Below are 18,934 nucleotides of genomic sequence, written 5' to 3' on the forward strand. Positions count from 1 at the left end.
TTTGGTAGGCCCTGGGCGAGACAGAATTAGTTTTCAGGCAAGACTTCTCAAAGCCTTTAATATGCCAACAAAGGTTGGGAAGCAGTAAGAGGAAGATAGAGTGAGTGCAGTATTTCCCAGATTTTTGGCAATGGAACTCCTACTTCTTTTTCCATGAAGCCATCTTGTTGGGTTGTCTATGTTGAGAAACCACAGATTTGGGGTTAATAGCATTCTACATATTTTAGGGACAACACTGCTTTTCAGATCAATTTGGTCGGGTCTGTTCACTCACCTCTTAAAGAAATTAACCCTTTATTAGTTTAATAGTTTGTTTTGCTAATAGCAAGAAGTTCAACCAAAGGCCATTACAGAGTTTTGTTACAAACTCTAGACATTCGTATTCAGCGCTAGAGAACCGGTCAGGAAGAGCAGGGAGGAAGCCTGCTGTAACTTTGGTATCAGATAGACCTGGATTCAAAAGTGAATTCTGGGGGCACCTGGGTGGCTCAGTGGGTTAAGGCCTCTGCCTTTGGCTCAGGTCATGATCCCAAGGTCCTGTGATCGAGCCCCGCATCGGGCTCTCTGCTTAGCAGAAAGCCTGCTTCCTCCTCTCTCTCTCTGCCTGCCTCTCTGCCTACTTGTGATCTCTGTCAAATAAATAAAATCTTAAAAAAAAAAAAAAGTGATTTCTGCCACTTACTCATGTGTCATCTCAGGCAAACAGCTTCATTTCTTTGGGCCTCAATTTGCTTATGTGTAAAATGGGGCTGAGACATGAGCCTCATGAAACTGTTACGAGGGTGACAGGAGACAATGCGTGCAAAGCCCCAATCATAGTGCCTGGCACTCACTAGGCGCTCAGCAAAATTTCTTTTCCTCCTCACACCTCCGTGTCCTATCTGTCCCCTCTTGCAAAGCAAGGGAGTCTATTAATTAGTTCTGCAGTGTTTCCTTTGTTCTAAAGCCATCTCTTTCTAACCTCAAGGGCTCTCTGGTCCCTTGTGCCAGAGGAGGCTGAGGTGTGGAATGGCAGCTGGGCTTCCCCTCATTTCACACATGGGGATTTAATAGACTTTGATCAGATTCTCCTCAGCCTTTATGACTGCAAACTGAGAAGTCTCCACCTTTCCTGTCTTCATATAACCCTCAACCCAAACTCTGCTGCTTCTCTGACCGTATGCAGCAGGATTACAGGATGGTTGGGCTGATCTAGGTTCAAGTCCTAACTCTGACACTTCCTGTGTGACTTTGGGCACATCCCTTGATCTCTCGGAGCCTCCATTTTCTCAACTCTAGAAAACCTCATCTATTTCCTGGGTATTTCCTAGGTATCAACTGGCTGGACCATGGTGACAGAATAGGCAGGCCACCACCAGCACACTGCTGTCATGGAGGTGTAGCTCTCTTTCCTGTGACTTAGCAGATGGCTTTCCTTCCAAAACTCCTGAACATGGCGGGGCGCCTGGATGGCTCAGTGGGTTAAGCCTCTGCCTTTGGCTCAGGTCATGATCTCAGGGTCCTGGGATCGAGCCCCACATCAGGCTCTGCTCAGCAGGGATCCTGCATTCCCCCTACCCCGCGTACTTGTGATCTCTGTCAAATAAATAAAATCTTAAAAACAAACTCCTGAATGTGGCATTCAAGGTCCCCAAGAGCTTCTCCAACCTCAAGTCTTGCTATCCCTTCCATCTGCCACCATTCCTGCCATGGCAGTCCCTTGTTATGCCCGAATATTCCATGATTCATGGCCAATCTCTCTTACCTCCACCCGGTCTAGCCTCCTCTGCCTAGTACCTTTTTTCCAAACCCACCTTCAGTGCTCATCTGTGAAGCACTTCCTGAGTAAAACAAGCCACTCCCTCCTCTAGATCTTTACCACCTCATATATATCCTTAATTATAACTACTGCAAGGGTCCGTGTCTACCTCCCACACCAGAATAAGTTCCTCTCTCTGTGTCACTTCCTAACTGGGAGTCTTTTCACCTCACTTCAACAAAATAGAGGTAATAATCGGTGAAGTTCAAGGAGGTTCAGGTTTGTGAAAAGTCCCAAAACAGTGCCTAGCACCCAGGGTAGACAGCTTATTTTGGGACCGGTTCATCGATTCACGCGGCTCTGACAGAGAGCCGTCCGCCAGACCCGCGGCAGTAGCAACTGCGTGGACGTCAGCTACAAGCAGGCCCAAGCAGACGCCAGCTGGCTCTTTAGGACTCCCCACGGTCCCTCCCTAGAACCCCAGACAAGCTTCACAGACAGATGCCATGTGCAGAAGAATTCACATTTATTGGTTCAAATACAGTACCTAACATTTGCTAAACATGCATTTCACACTAATTGGTCACATTTCCACAGGTAGTCAATTCACAGAAAAGGGCCCATCCCTCGCCAGCTGGCAGGGTGGGAGGTAGCAGAGGGCCTGGGTAGCCTTCAGAGCCCACCAACTATCATTTAGTCATGCAGGGTTGATGGAGCCAGGCTGGCGGGCAGCCCTTGGCCGGCCCTTTGGGGACAAGGGCTCAGAGACATCCCATTTACACGATTCCTACACCGGACTGTGGGTAGAAGCGGGCCTAGGGCAGGTAGCCCACGGCTATGTTCACTGGCGCTTGTGCCGCCACAGCCCCTGGAGATGGGGTGGTGAGAGGTGGCGCTCCCTGTGCCCTGGATCACAGGAAAGAAATGATGGCCTCTTCAAAGGGGTGGCTAGTCCGTGGCTGGGCAGGTGGCTGGGCCTCTCCAGACATGGCCCAGACATCACAATGCAGCCACAAGCCCCTATCGCAAGCCTGGGATGGCAACACAGACAAAAACACCAACACCCCAGGGCAGGCAGAGTTTCTTTCCCGACAGAAACATGTCAACAGAGCAGGAGCTATGGTATTCTTTTCCCACAGGATTCCTCAGAGAGGAATCGATCAGGAATGTCACTCAAGAGGTAGTTTTATTTTTTTTTCTTTTTCATGGATATTTGAGTCAACAACATTATTACCTATCATAAGACATTTCAGAGAAAGAAAGAAAAAAAAAAAAAGGTCACCAAAGGGCAAAAATGATCCTTCGGCTGGCAGGGCTGGCTCCAGGATTTGGAAGACTAGCCTCCACCAGTAACACAACTTTCTTCTTGGGCTTGGAGCAAGCTCTGGCCTAACTCACAGTTTCCCTTTGAGCCTGCAACTGATTCCTGAGCAGGCTGTGCTCCACGGAGGGCTGCATGCCCAGAAGAGGGAGGCCGAATGGGCACTGGACTGGGCAGGGGGACTGGGCATTTTATGGGCTGGTGGAGGCAGGGCCGTAGTGGCTCCTGTTGCAGGACAGCCAGAATTCTTCAAGTTTCAAGGTGGCCCAGGTCTAGCCAAGAAGGAAGCCCCAGTGTGCTCCTCAACTCCGCATGTTCTCTGGGGCTCCTGCCTCTGAGGAAATGGTCCAGGTCCGGTTCTCAAGCCCAGAAAAGAAGCTGCTGCTTGTGGTAGCCAAGAGAGGGGTTTCTGGGGACCCTGTAATTAAATACACATCCCTGAGCTATGGCCCTAGAAACCCTTGCCTCGAGGCTGATCAGTTTCCAGCACCTAGTGGAATGATTGCCGTTTCTCATCCTGAGACACAGATAAAACATCATTTCACAGACACTGGACATAGATGCTTCAAGCTGAGGAAAAAGGGAGGAATGATCAACTACAAAGGCAGAGGGGAGTGTAGGGAATTCTCATGGATCAAATTGGGGAAAGTGAGAGCAGTGGTATTTTTGGTTTTTTTTTGTTTGTTTAAAAAAATCAATAAAGAAAAACTCAAAGTTTAATAAAAGAGCTGATCTGAAAGACTAGATTTCTTAAAATAATTGCAAAATTTTAAAAAGCAACAAGGAAAAAGACATAGACCAGGGGCCCGGAGCTAAAGACTTGGAACCACTGCCCAACCTCCTGCCCTGCTGGGAGGCCAGGGTCCCCTTACTCTGGCCAACCTTGAGCATGGCTTCGATGCTGCCCATGCTGGATTTGTCCATCCGTCTCCATCTGCCCCATTCTCCAGGAAATCAAGAACAAACGAAGGTAGGAAATGGGAAGCAGAAGCAGAGCAAGGCAGCTCACAGAGCCCAGGTTTTTAAGGACCTGGTGACATATTGGCCACGGCAGGTACTCACATCCCTGAAAAGGGGTGGCACATGAGAGGCAGGTCAGTGTGGAGCGGGTGACTGTCAGCAATGCTGTGGAGACCCTTAGATTCCCTCTATCCACCCTCTGGTTCTGGGGAACAAGACAAGGAGGTCTCTGCATGCTGCCTTCTATCCCGGGAGGTTTGCCCACCTCAGTTACAGGTTAAGCATGGGGCTGGGTGTCCTCTGAGCCAGGTGGAGTGCTTAGAGACAGGTTCTGGGGAGTTTCTCCAGACTAAGGGCAAGACCACCAAACCTTGTGAACGACTCCAAAATTCTACAAAGGAGCCAGAGAGCGTAAGTTGTAGGTGAGGTTCCAAGATTCCAAACTTTTGTCTTGGGTCAAGAAAACATTTAAAGGGAAAGGAAAGGAAAAGCCTGTGTGTTTCAATGCAGTGCAAGGAGGTAGGACTCTCCTTTACCACACAGCTTTCAGGGTTACATTTTTATGGTTGAAAAACTCTCACTCAAAGTGAGTGCTGTTGGTAGCAGGGGATTGAGAAAGGACAGAAGAGAGGGGAATTAGAGACAACATGCACAACTTTTTTCTTCTTCCACTAGCAAAAAGGCTACCTGTTAACCAAATGTTATGGGAAGAAAGGCAAAAAACAAACACACCAAACCTCCCCCTCCAACCTTTCTCTGTGTCCTTCAAACCAAATTCACAAATACATCTAGTGGCTGACCTAATGTCTCCACGCTGCTAGCTACACTCCTACCTTCTCCTCATAATACCTGAGTTTGCAATGCAACACATTCACTTTACCCTGTTTAAAAAAAGCCCACGTCATAAAAGGACTGGGTGCAGAAGACATTAAAGGCTGTCCACAGGTCAGGCTCCGGCTTGGAACACACGGCCACTTGGCTCAGAGATTCTGCAGGGCTCTTGGCAATGAATGGGCTCTTTGTTCTGTGGAATCTGCTGCAAACATTTGTAAAAATGGATCTGTACAATGGCAACTTGCAGAACCTTTCCCCCACTCTACAAATTAACAACTTGCTCTATTTAATGCTGCATTACTGGAGACATGTTCTTGTCTTGTCAGAGAGCAATTTCCTTTGATACCCAACACAACCAGTAAAATGCTTAATTTAAGAGAAAAGCAATTTCAAAAAATAATAATTTGACAGATGGAGGTCTAAGCAAAGAAAGATATGGCACACAGGAGCAGTGTTGGAGAAGGGACTCTGATATGTGTCTCCTCCCCTATCTTGAGGAAAGCAGCTCGGAGTCTGACCTGTAGTCAAAGAATGTGATCTACTTGGTTAAATAAAAAAATCAGGGAAACAAAAATATTGTGAACTTAGAAATAAACAGATATACAAACATAAATCTCCCCATCAACATGTGAAGAACATTCTGGTTGGAGGTTTTCCTGAGGAACATGTCTCTTTTTTCTTTCTCAGAGCAGCTGGGGGAATGGCAGTAAGGAGTAATGCTCTGAGTTCTAGATCCATCAAGGGACAAAGTCATCGCTCTGCTGGTACCCGTAACGTTTCACTGGAAAAAAAAAATTATAATCCGACACAGACTACCTGGTGTGCACACGATGTGGTGGCCCACTCGGTGAAGTTGCTGGCTGGGTTGGGAAGAGAGCAAACGGCCTTTGACTGAAACAGGCAAAACAAAATGCTGTAGGCCCCTCCAGCCCACCCAGGGGGGTACCCAGCTAAAGTGGTCTGTGTACTGCACTGGCTGTGGGAGATACCTGGGTACGGGCAGGGACAATTAGAATACTAAGGCAGAGAACGGAAAAGCACCTGAAAGAGTTCTAAGACAGACATGGTGTGGCCACTGGCCAAAGCCAAGAGGGTAAAGAACATTTCCCAGGACTAGGCAGGGTAGGTAGTGAAGGAATAGGAGGTCCAGGCCGTATCTGCAGAGGGGGACAGCCAGGCCCTTAGGAACATGAGGTAGTTTCAAGCCCCCCCATCCTTCCAGGTGCTTTGGACTCCAGCCCTCCAGGCCTTGGTCAGCCAGGCCACCAATAATCTAATGGGCAGGTGGGCCAACTCTGGTACTTGGGCTTTCTGTTCTAAGGAAACTGGTCTCATTTTGGAGAGATTAGGAGAACTTGGGAGGAGAATGAAGGGGCAAAGCTTCTGTTTAGCTGATGGGTGAATGGTCCTTCCCACTGTATGAAAGACGGCAGGCTCTGGATTCAGTCCTGAGGATGAGACAGGATGGGGTGAGGGGAACAGGGAAAGGAAGACTGTTTATTCTTTTAGCAGTCTGGCCTTTGTCCCACTACCCTTTGAAAAAAAGCAAGGTGAAAGGAGAATAAATCAGTAGTGGGCACCAGGATTCAGAGCATGACATTTTGTTGTTTTTTCAAAGGGCCAAGAGGAAGTCAAATGTGTAAGACAGAGTGGCAAGGAGTCTGAGGAAGGTAGACCTTGGTAGACTCAGGTAAAGACACTAGGTAGCTGTGAGCTCCAAGGGAGCTAGCAGACAAGTCCCAAGAATTAACTTACTGCCAGGACCACGTGTGGATAAAAAGTTGACAGTAGCAGAAACCAGTAGTGGTGGTTCGGACGGTGGGGGTGGGGGCAGCCCACAGCATGGTATGAGAACAGAAACCCTTCTCCCTGAAGAGTTGTTCGGAGGGAGGACATCTTAAGATTCGGTCACTGCACTCTACTCCCTCAACTACCATGCTTTCCAAAGAAAAGAGAATGCTAAATCCTCATATCCTGTTTCCAATATTTCACCCACTTTGCTTAATAAATCTCCCAACACCACTTTGCCCCTTTATGGTGTGCTCTTTTACTTTTACCCGGTAATTCTGTGACTAGAAAAAGGCAGTCTGCTCTCTGACAGACTAATGTAGGAGTCTGCTGAGAACATGTGGAAAAAGTAGGGATGGCTACACCCCTCCCTTTCCACTGAGGTAGTCGTCTTTGTCAACATTATGGAAATATTCATCTCAGCCCCATCCCACCCTCTCCCTCAAAATACAAAAGAACTATCTCTAAACAACGACAACACTATAACATTAAACATCTTCACATTCTGTAAACTGCAAGGAAATGCATCGGCTGCATTCACACAAAAGCATGTGCATCATGTTGAAGGCCATACATTCAACTCTGTCGTGAAATAAATATATAGAAAAATGAGGTTAAAAAAACAGACAAACAAACAAAAACTCTTCTTGCTATGGAGGCAACTGGAAACACTGCTCCATAGCCTCCATCTTGGTCTCTCTGGCTCTTTCTTCCGGAGCCTGTTCTGCCCACCCAAGGCGCCATGGCTGGCCCGAGGAGGGGTGCCGGGAACAGGTCATTCCTTGCCCACGCTTGTCTTGCAGGAATGCAGCACCACCTTAAAGAGGAGGGGCAGCTGCTCCAGGGGTACATTCACCATCTTTCCTGGTAACAAGGTGGGAAAAGAAGAGTTAGTAATGGCTGCAGTGGAAAAGTGCGCCTGCCTCCTCTTGGGCTGGGGGAGGGACAATGTTGCCTTTTTGAGGGACTAGAGCAAGAAAGTGCCGGGAGTATCACAAAGACAGGAGTATCAGACAAACTGTGCTAACCACCTGATCCCCAGACCCATGTTGGTACCCTAGAGAGTCTAGTAATGGTGCAAGCTATAATCATTGCTACCATCTACTTACTACATGCTAGCTGTTTCAATGCATTATCTAATTCTCATAATATTTCCAAGTGATAGATATTACTTGTTATCTCCATTTTATAGATGAGGAATGTTAAACTGAAAGGTGTTCCCTAGGTATTTTCTTCTAAAATACCCTGAGAAACATACCCTATTTTTTTTTTCCTGGTAGAGTCTCTAATTAGCATTCTGTTCTTTAGAAGAGTATAAAGGGTTAATAAAAGTACTGGAAAAGGAGGAGGGGGTGATCACAGGGGCAAATAAATTTGAGAAATTCGGGGTTGAGAAAGGTGTACAGGCTTCTTCACTGGAAAACATCTCAGAGCATTCAGTGTGCTAATATACTTTGTAAATACCAGACGCTGTCATTCTTCTCCCTGCCAGTACCTTTGAGTCACCTGGGGAGTTTTAAAAAAATATTGATGCCCAGGTCCCACTCCATACCAATTAAATCAGAATCTCTGCAGAACAATCCAAACACAGATACTCTTAAAAAATTTTCCAGGTGATTCAAAATGTTGCCAGAGTTGAGAATCCAGCTCTGTCGGGGAGAGTGGGGTATTAACCACTGACCTCCCTTTATTTCAGAGAGCATCTGATTAATACCTTATTCAGTAAAACATAGATTTGGAAATGCCAAGCCATAAACTATGAAAGCACCCCTAAAATTCCAGTATTTTAGGTCCAGTTCAGATCTGCTAGACTACTTAGGTCCAAAAAGTTGGGAAAAAATTCCTTTGTCAGACCGAAAATTTTTTCCTCCAAAATTGGGTGGCTGAATTTGACAGAACAGTTTGATCTTAGAGGTCACATTTCTGAGTTTTCCCTCAGTATATGCTATTATTATACACAAGAATCTTTACCAGAAGACCTAAAACAACAACAAAAAAAAACAAAACCCAGGGGGCACCTGGGTGGCTCAGTTGAGTTAATGCCTCTGCCTTCGGTTCAGGTCATGATCCCAGGGTCCTGGGATCGAGCCCCGCATAGGGCTCTCTGCTCATCGGGGAGCCTGCTTCCTCCTCTCTCTCTGCCTGCCTCTCTGCCTGCTTGTGATCTCTGTCTGTCAAATAAAAACAAAAACAAAAAAACCCAGGATTTTATATTGGAGCAGACCTATTTAAATGTCAAAAAGCTCAGAAGGGGGTCAAGATTACAAAGCAATAACAACAAAAATTCCTTTGCAAAGGTAGGACTCTTGAGCATTATTTTAAAGATATTGCTTTAGGGCGCCTGGGTGGCTCAGTGGGTTAAAGCCTCTGCCTTCGGCTCAGGTCGTGATCTCAGGGTCCTGGGATCCAACCCTGTTTCCCTTCCTCTCTCCCTGCCTGCCTCTCTTGCCTACTTGTGATCTCTGTCAAATAAATAAATAAAATCTTAAAAAAAAAAAAAAGATACTGCTTTAAATGAATAATCTCCAAAAATCTGTAAGAAATTCTATGAAATGAAGTTGATTTTAAAAACTGAGATATAATTATTTCACATAGCATAAAATATATCATTTTGATGTCTATATTTTAAAGTATATTTGCAGGAAATGAAGTTAATTTGAGAAACCCTGAGCCTATCTGCCCATCCACAGAAGGACCATAAATATCACCAACAACCAGCCTTGCAGAGTTGGTTCTGAGATTAAAAAACCATAAGGCTACAAAGCACCTTGCATGTGATAGGCACTGGGGAAATGGTAGACTCTCCTCCCTACAAAGAAAACACAAACTTCTCATTATAATATAACTTTTCTGAGGGCAATGGTAGTAGCTCTTTCACGCAGCTGGTGACGAGCCTGGAAGGAGCGTCTTGCACACAAGGCCGGTCTCATTTCTTTCACAAGGCGAGACAAACAAGGGAGGTTTGCACGCTCCGCCCAAAACTGTACCTGCGATATAGCGAATCTCAGGTAAGCACATCATGAGGTCAGGAAAGCGGTTTGGCTGATGGGTATATTTATATTCAGTGAAATCCTGGCATATGTACCAGTACCGCTTGTTCAACTGTTCCAGCTGTGAGGCACTGGTCAGACCCCTGATATCTGTGGAAAAACAAAAACAAAAACCACACAGGAAAAGGAGGGGCTTTCTACAGTGGAAGAAACAGGAGCTCCTTGAATCTGTTCATCTTTCGATTAAAAGCTATTCAACATTGTCACAAGAGGAGATCTTTTCTCTTTCTATCACGGAGAAACAAAACTCTGGATAAGGGAAGAGAAATCAGATAAAGGAGGAAAAAAATTATAAAGGACAGTCACTAGACTGAGACACTTGAGCACTGGGCGGCATCTTTCTCAGCTTCCTGCACAGCTCCCAACACAGGGCTTGACACAGAAAAGGCACCAGTGGATGCTGAACAACTGATTGAGTAATCGCCCTTTCACAATATATCCGTCAAAATATCTTAAACTGGCCCTTTGCTGGAGCCAATCAAAAAGTCTGCCGATAGCTGCACGTACTCACACATGGTCTCCTATGTGCGTCTGCTCATACTATCCGAGCTGAGCGGTCACTCCAGCTTTTCTCTATGTAGATCTCTCTCTCTCTCTCATTCATTTATATATAAATGCACATGTGTATATATATAATGTATACGTATGTATGTATATATAATTTCTACGCACATACCAACTCCTTTATTTATACACAGAATATAAATATAACTTACCTATATAATTTATACATAAAATAGAATATAAATATTCTCTATATAAATCTTACCCAGCCTTTGCGGCCCAGCTCAGATTTCTCCTCCAAATACTGTTGCTGATCTCCCCCAATATGAGGCTCATGTAATGTGTCAGGTCCCATTAGAGTGTGTACATCTTTTTTTTTTTTTAAGATTTTATTTATTTATTTGACAGAAATCACAGGTAGGCAAAGAGGCAAGCAGAGAGAGAGGCGGAAGCAGGCTCCCTGCTGAGCAGAGAGCCCGATGCAGGGCTCAATCCCAAGACCCTGAGATCATGACCTGAGCTGAAGGCAGAGGCTTTAACCCACTGAGCCACCCAGGTGCCCCTAAAGTGTGTACATCTTGAAGCCAGGGACCTGCGATCTATTTTATTTAATGTTTTTCATGGTCAACACAGCGCCTGGTCTAAGGGAGGCACATGGAACAGCAGATAAATGAAGATGAATGAATAGCGAAGAAGCAGCTGGAAGAAGGAGTAAGCCAGAGGAGGGGTTCAGACTCTGGACTAGGAAACTGAATACAGTAACAGAGCAATCTCAATGTCACAGGAAGCAAAACAGCCCTGTTCCACTGTGAGAACAGAGCAGTCATACGCCACTTTGGAAAAAAGAGAATATAAATTCTCCTTCATGCTCCAGTTATGAGCAGCTACCAAGCACCACTTGGTAGGTAATGCCCCACATAAACCGCACCCAGCAGTCTTCTAATGAAAGCCATGCTTGAGGGGTGCCTGGGTGGTTCAGTCGTCAAGTGGCTGCCTTCAGCTCAGGTCCTGATCCCGGGGTCTTGGAATTGAGCCCCACATCAGAATCCCTGCTTGGTGGGAAGCCTGCTTCTCCCTCTCCCACTCTCCCTGCTTGTGTTCCCTCTCTCACTCTCGCTGTCAAATAAATAAAAAATCTTAAAAATAAAAAAAATGCCACGCTTGATCCACGTTGTGGATCCACGTTGTTTTTGTACAACCCCCACCCCCTACTCTGCCCTGAAGAGGCCGTCAGAACCACTGCCAGCCTGTCACACACGTCTTATCTCCAATAGTTTCATCAGTCACCCTGCTCTTCTTCAGCCACTGGTAAGCTTGGTACATATTTTAAATGACGCATGTACTGTCCTTGGTGTCTGTGTTTAAATGCATTAAAACTGACTAAACAAAGCAAATCCTCTTCCTTCCTCTATGAGTTATAGAGACTGTGGCATTTAGGTTTGAAGAAAAAAATCCAAAGCATGCCCTGCGCTATAGAGGGGCAGGCTGAGGGAAGCACAGGCCTTCTAGGACTGGTACCCACATGGTGTGACAGATTCTGTGTGACAGTCCTGAGGGTAAAAGGGTGGGAGGTGGTGTGTGAAACATGAGGGAAAATGCTCTCTGGCAAAATAAATAAATAAATAAACAAAATCCCCTTTTCTCACCTCCAGCTACTTACCTTGATTTAAGAAGTTAATTGCTTTCATGCAAGCATACTCCTCATTGCTGACCTTTAGCTGATGGAACTTGTGATACAGGTAGATGAGCCGCTCGATCACCTCCATCCCTTCATCACTAAATCTGGGGAACAGAGAGAGGTGTGAGTGGGCTTTGATACCAGTGGGGGTTAAGGAAGGGAAGAAAGAGGTCTCCTACAGCCCCTTAAGGCGTCTAAGATAGAAAAGAGTCTGAGCTTGGGGGAAATGGAATCCAGAATCATTATGAAGGACAGGTAGATCCATGGTTTGTCTAGAGGCAAGGCAGCTCAGACAAGCTGCTGTTCCTAAGGTCAGGTGGGGTCAGTCAAATCTAAGTTCACATCCAGCTCCAACATTCAAAAGCTGTAAGGCCTTAGGAAAATCATTTGACCTCTCTAAACTTTGAGATTCTCTTTTGTAAAATAATAATGCTTGCCTGCTTGCGGGTAACAAGGGCCACAGGCAGTCTGAAATGTAAATGTGGAAAAATACAACACTATCAAGATTCTGCTATAGCTGAGATGTAGCCTCCAGGTTCAATGGCAGCTGCCATGGTGATTCTACCTGAGCCTTTGCTACAGTGAAGAACAAGCTGATGATTATATTTTTTAGATTCACTGCTTCCAGCAGGGCTGAGGTTACACACAATGAAAAATCTTACTGGCATCCCTCACTCTAGCGAGGGAGGAAGGGAAACATTACCTGAGCCTCCATGCCCTGCCAATCTCCATGCTAGGCACTTAGGTGTACTTTCTCACTGAGTTTTCTCAGCTCCATGGGCTATGTGAGATTATCATTACCACTGTATAGATGAGAAACTGAAGTTCAAAGAGCAGAGGGCACTGGTCCACAAGCACACAGCTAGCTGGTGGCAGAGCTAGAACTTGGAACCTAGGCTAACTTCCCAAGCCCTTGGTTCTTCCAACATCCGAGGGCAGCATCACACTGCAGCAGGTAAGCCTCTGTGCAGACCATGCTCCTTTCTCTGGATTAGAAGCAAGCTCCTTGGGGAAAGACCAAGTTTTAGAAAAAGGAGCCCCGGGTTAGGGGACTAATACTCTGGGTCACGGTGGGGCATACCTCATACCAGAGGTGGAGATACCACCAAACCAAGCATCAAAAAGGCTTAATGGGGAAGCAAGAGTTTATAACAGCTGGGGTCAGGGTCGGTCTCCGCCCTTCTAGGAGTGGACTAAGGGGAGTTCCAGACAGGCTAAGTGCTGGGGACATACTCAGGCCTGAGTACTGCAGCCCTATGCTGGGCAAGAAGTCCCTATGTGGGTAGGGTCCTGAACGCCTGTCTGGGCTCTACTGCCTTCTGTGTTGACTCTGAAGGCTTTGCAAAGGCTTGGCCTCTGGGCAAGCAGCACATCCCCTCTCCCTGGGGGGAAAGCCTGGCTCCGTTCTGGGCCAGAAACGTCTGCACTTCTCAAGCAGCAGAGGGAGCTATAGGAGAGCTACCCGCAATCTAGAGCCTGACCCCTTCGCCTCAGCGTCCCATCACGACCCATCACAACCCGCAGCTCCTGTCCTCCATCCGCTGATTTGAACAATGAGGGCTGATTCCATTTCTCTCTATGCCTGGCCCAATGGCTTTTACAACTTTATTAATACTTCCCCAAACTGGCTGACAGACAAATTGATACTGAGTAACTACTACACTAACCTTATCTATCATTCTATCCTTTGCTGAGTGTTTGCTACTTGCCAGCTAACTTTGTTAAATATTCTGCACTCATTATTTCACTGGGTACGCCCAGTAAATCTACAAAATTGGTATTACAGCCCTCTCTGTGCACATGTGGAAACAAAGCTCAGACAGGTTATTTACTGGGTCCCTGGGCCCCTCCTGCATTCTTACATTTTACCTCCCTGACAACCTGGGGGCTAAGTAGGATCACCTGCTCGTTAGGGATGAGGAAACAAAAGAGCATCCTGCCTACCCCAAAGCGGCACAGCAAGTAAGTGGCGGTGGGGTGGGGCCAAAGTTTAAACCCAAGTTTTCTAACTCCAAGCCTTTCGCCTTCTTAGCACTACACTGTCCGCTCCCTGTCTTGTCCTTAACTGGTAACTGGGAAAGGCTGCCTCATGCCACCACAGGGGACCTCAGGAGCTCTGGGTTCCTGCAGCGACTCAGCCGCGGGCCCAGCTCTGGCAGGTGTGGGCTCTGCTGCATGGCCTCCACGGTGCTGAGGCATGAGGGAGGCAGCGGGCCCGGGACTGAAAAGCACGCCCCATCACAGGGCTCTCATCACTATTTCTGTTCTTGAGAGGGAAAAGGTCTCCACTGTGAATTCCCTCTAGTAGCTGGCTGGAGAGCTGGTGTGGGGAGGAAATGTGGTAGGGCGTCAAAAAGGAGGACGGAGGCAGAGCGGCAATGCCAGCATCTGTCTGTGGCCAAGCAGTGTAGCAAACAAAGATAACGTTCTCTGCCTTAATCAGCAACCGCTTGGTCCAAGAGCTCCCTCTGGCACCGCAGAACCCGCAGGTGTGTGGTTATCAGCCAGACCCCCGGCCAGCAGCACTGAACATACTGCCGGCTGAGTCCTGACGTGAGCCACACAAAGGAGCTCCCAAGTGCCCTGTGTGAGCTTCTGTCCCAAATCTGCCCTTTCTCTTGGGGACAGCACGTACCTTCTTTTCCACATTTCCTAGGACAGGCAACCGTCATGGACCCCTGGCAGTGGTGGGGGGGCTGGCAGCCAGCCCAGTAGCCCCCACTCCGTCTCCACAGCCCGACTGCAAAGCTTTCCTCCACACCCCGCATCCCACCCCTTGATAAACAAATCGTTCTCTGTTTCACGGGCCTGCTTTCTCCTGCAGCCGTGCCTCCTCCACATCTGCCCACTCCACAGTTCTAACGCCCCTGTATTCCCCGTCTGCAAATTATCAGCATTTAAAGCCAGAGAGTTGGACAAACACACCCATTCTTCTTCGAGGCTCCCATTACACAAGCACGCTGGGACAAAGAAAACATTCCCGCCAGGATCCCCCAAACCACTGGACCATTCAGTCAGCAACTGAAGCTGACACTGTGTAAGTTATGTCCCGTTAAGGGGGCTGAGAGGTCCAGTTGTCTTTTTTTCATTCAGCTAAGTGCACATACCCCCAGGAGCAGCCACAGCTTTAAAGGAATTGTCACCTCAGCACCCACGTAAACACTCCGGGACTGAAAGTAAGATTGTTAAGTCTAGGACACACTGCAGAAAGTTGAGCTTTTTAGAAGGTTAAATTATTTAGTAGAGGGTACTGGTAAGGATTCTGGGCTTTGGAGTACAATAGATCTAGGTGATAATCTCAACGTCATCTCCTTCTAGATTTGTAGCCTTGAGTTTTTTCACCTCTGTGAACCTCACGCTCCTTATCCGTGGAACAAGGGGAACATTAGTGCAGTTGCTTGGGGTGGTGGTGAGGACTAAACAATGTTTGTAAAGCACTTAAGATGGAATCTGGCACAACGAACAGTCCATACTTGTTAGCTATTATCATTATTAATGGCATCATCATCGTCACTCCTGTTATCACAACAAAAAGAAGAGATTGTTTCTTGAACCTTACAGCTAGGGTGTGAGCAGGGAAGCTGGGAGGCAACTTTCCAGAGAGCTGACGGAAACGGAGCTACTGCTCACGAGACAGAAGTGCCCATTAAAGCCCATCTAGTGCAAGGCGTCTTCTCTTGATTAGGGCCAGGAGCAGTCACTGGCTGGTGCTACAATCTGCTTTAAATCAAATTTGCCCAGCTCACTGCCCGATAACAGCCTGATTAAGGAAAATGGGTACCATAAATTTGATTCAATATTTGAGAAGAGAAAAGGAGGTGGTCATGTATCATCAGGGAAAAACCTTCTCATGACAGCAGGACCTCACTGGCACTCAGGAGTCGTGAAAAAGTAAAGGCATTCTGGGGGAGTAGGAGTAACGCGGGAGCAGGCAAGGTAGAAAAGAGCTCCGGCCAATTACAGACCCCACACTCTGAGTCTCCAGCAGGGTAAGGAATGCTTTACTCTGATGTACCTGATTCCAGAGGTTCTCATACTTCCTTTTCCTCTGACCTCCTGGGCTCTCAGGCTCAACAGACTCCAAACCAGACTCAGAGTGGTGCATCTCTTGGCCTGTTCTTCTCAGGCTCTGTTATCTTGGCTCAGAGAATTTGCACTCACCTGCCTGGCAGCATCCCCAACCCCAACTTCTGCCTCCCTGAAGTCCCACTGACTATACCTCCTCGTTATCTCTTAACTCTGTGCAGCCCTCTCTATTCCCACAGTCACGGCTGCCTTGTCCAGGCCATTTTCTCTTCTACCTGTTATGGAAAAACCTCCTACCCAACCACCATCCTCTAGTGATGTCCGTGCCAGTCCATCTTGAGCTTTACAGCCACAGGGATCTTTTCAAAATGATACCTGACCATGTAACTGCTCCACATAAAAGCATCTTATGACTTAATAGTATTTACATAATATAACCCAAATTCTTTTGGTAGGCATTTAATAAATCTTTTTAAAAATATTTGTTTAAAGATTTTATTTATTTATTTGACAGACAGAGATCACAAGTAAGCAGAGAGGCAGGCAGAGAGAGAGGAGGAAGCAGGCTCCCCACTGAGCAGAGAGCGGGCTCGATCCCAGAACCCTGGGATCATGACCTGAGCCAAAGGCAGAGGCTTTAACCCACTGAGCCACCCAGGCGCCCCATAAATCTTTTTTTTTTTTTAAGATTTATTTATTTTCTCGAGGGAGAGAGTGCACGTGTGTGTGAGAGCACGGGGCAGGGGGAGGAGACAAGCAGACTCCCTGCTGAGTGGGAAGCCCAATCCCAGGACCCTGAGACCATGACCTAGCCAAAATCAAGCGTCAGACATTTAACCAACTGAGCCACCCAGGCTAGCATTGAACACCTTCATGATCTGCTTTTTTTTTTTTTTAAACCTTTTTCTCCAGTCATTTCTCCCTTCATTTCTATCTCTCAGACAAATTCTCTCTATACCCTAATCCACAGGATTGCTTTTGATTCCCTGCACAAACCAACCACCCAGGATCTCTAACTTCTAGGACTTTATCTCCTGCCTTCTTCCTATTCTCTATAACCTACCTAGAAACACCCACTTCAAGATGTAGCTCAAATGTCTTATCCTCTGGCAAGCAGTACTTGATTAGGCAAGAGAGGTACTTACTTCCTTGGCTGTGCTTGCACAGTCCCCCATATGCCCCTCGATCTCCACCAGTATCCCCCTGGATTACAGATTGTTACGTCTCTGTTTGTTTCCCAGTCCCCCAAGCCGAGAATGGCGGCTCTCACCTCAGAGTCAGAAACCATGTCTGCACCATCTCAACCCCAACATCCTTCCTTTTGACACACACGACAGGGTCCTAGGTACATGGGCATGGAATCGGAACGAAGGTATTGAAGTTTAACTCCTATTTTCCACGGATGGATTCCATAAGCTTCTTGCACGGAGTAGTAAGTTCCGACAATAAATTTATTTCTTATCCTCAAAACTAACATATGTTCTAGAATCAGCATTTTCAACAGAACTTTCTGAGATGACGGAGATATTCTGTATCTGCACTATCTGGTACTGTACTCACTAAGCACGTGTGGCTAGTGAGCATGTGGAATGTGGCTAGTGCAAATGAGAACTGAATTTTTAATTTTATAAAATTTTAATTAACTTAAATTTAAAAAGTCACCTGAGGCTACCAGGTAGTATATTGGACAGGGGAGCTCTACGTTCTCCTTGGTAAAGAGCCTTCCTAGAAATAAACGTTCCCTCACTAATTTACTAGCCTCTGCCTTGCTCTTGGGGCTTAAGGGACTGCACAGAGTAGGATGGGGTGCTTTATGATGGTCAAAGCCACAAAGAGCCCTGCATGGCCAATGATACCTGCCTACCTGCAGAGGGCCTGGAAAAACCCATCATTCTATAGGAACTAGAGCTCATAGACTGACTTTCTAGACAGCCCCAGGCTGCACTGGTGGATTCCAAGCAAATTCCAGGCGAATAAAAAGGACAAAGTCAACGGGCCAGCTCTGCAAACCCTGGCAATATTAAAGTCTGCTGACTGCAATTCAAACATTCAGTTGGCCCAGAATTAAGGACCAGCAGATAGGAATTTGATGGAAATAATGAATTAGAGGCTCAAAAGAGGGGGTTTGGCCATCTGCAAAATCGGATAGCTCTGTTTACAGGACAAAGTGTCACATGGGTTCAAAACTCTGTCATTTTACAGATTATCCTGAAGCCAGTAAGCATCACTGAAAAGGAAATATTAGAAAACCAGGGCAGAATGTCAGCACCCAGACTCCTCCCTCCCTCAGTTGTGCAAAGGGCCCTGACGGTCTTGGAACTTTACTTTCAGCCTCAGCCTAACACTTAGCCTGTCTTTATTCCATGGCATTTGGGTGACAAAGGAAAGGCACTTTGGTCCTGCGTAGAGAAGTATGGGGGCTAGTACCCCATCTCCTCCACTTTTCATTGATGGGGATCTCTCTTCACCCCTCTTTATTGGTGTTCTGGAATCTCATGACTTCCATTTTTAAAAACTGTTCAGTAAAGGTGAATTATTGAAATGTCTATATAAATGTGATTTAAGGGGCATCTGGGTGGCTCAGTGGCTTAAAGCCTCTGCCTTCGGCTCAGGTCATTATCTCAGGGTCCTAGGATCGAGCCCCACATCGGGCTCTCTGCTCGGCAGGGAGCCTGCTTCCTCCTCTCTCTGCCTACGTCTCTGCCTGCTTGTGATCTCTGTCAAATAAATAAATAAAATCTTAAAAAAAAAATGTGATTTAAGCTTTATTTTTCACATAAACTAATAAGCCAGAAAAGTTGTATCAACAGACACCTGTCCTGATTTTGGGGACTCACTGTGTGCTCTAGGACTTCAAAGTGAGTAAGTAAAAGATCTGTGCTAGGCAGGGAGATTAGGATCCTGCCCAGATAGGATGAGAAGTTATGCCAGAAAACACTGAAGAGAGTGGCTTGGTTCCTTAGCCTCACTGCATCTCAGATGCAGTTAAAGAGCCTAAACTTTGACATTAGGCAGGCATAGGTTCGAATTCAGGC

General features: G+C 46.6%; 1 protein-coding gene across 3 annotated transcripts in view; it reads right to left on the reverse strand.

Annotated features, from left to right (window-relative positions):
- Window positions 1-3,723: 3,723 nt before the first annotated feature.
- The window catches only part of NR6A1 (nuclear receptor subfamily 6 group A member 1), a 231,390-nt gene continuing 216,179 nt past the window's right edge, over window positions 3,724-18,934 (reverse strand). For all 3 annotated transcript variants that reach the window (XM_047698701.1, XM_047698699.1, XM_047698702.1), the window contains 3 exons: window positions 11,856-11,977; window positions 9,629-9,781; window positions 3,724-7,505 (listed from right to left, as the gene is read on the reverse strand). In XM_047698701.1, the coding sequence (XP_047554657.1) occupies window positions 7,417-7,505; window positions 9,629-9,781; window positions 11,856-11,977 (364 nt within the window). In that variant the 3' untranslated portion in view covers window positions 3,724-7,416. The remainder of the gene's footprint in view (window positions 7,506-9,628; window positions 9,782-11,855; window positions 11,978-18,934) is intronic.

Source organism: Lutra lutra, chromosome 13 (assembly GCF_902655055.1).
Source record: "Lutra lutra chromosome 13, mLutLut1.2, whole genome shotgun sequence".
In the NCBI taxonomy this organism is placed as follows: domain Eukaryota; kingdom Metazoa; phylum Chordata; class Mammalia; order Carnivora; family Mustelidae; genus Lutra; species Lutra lutra.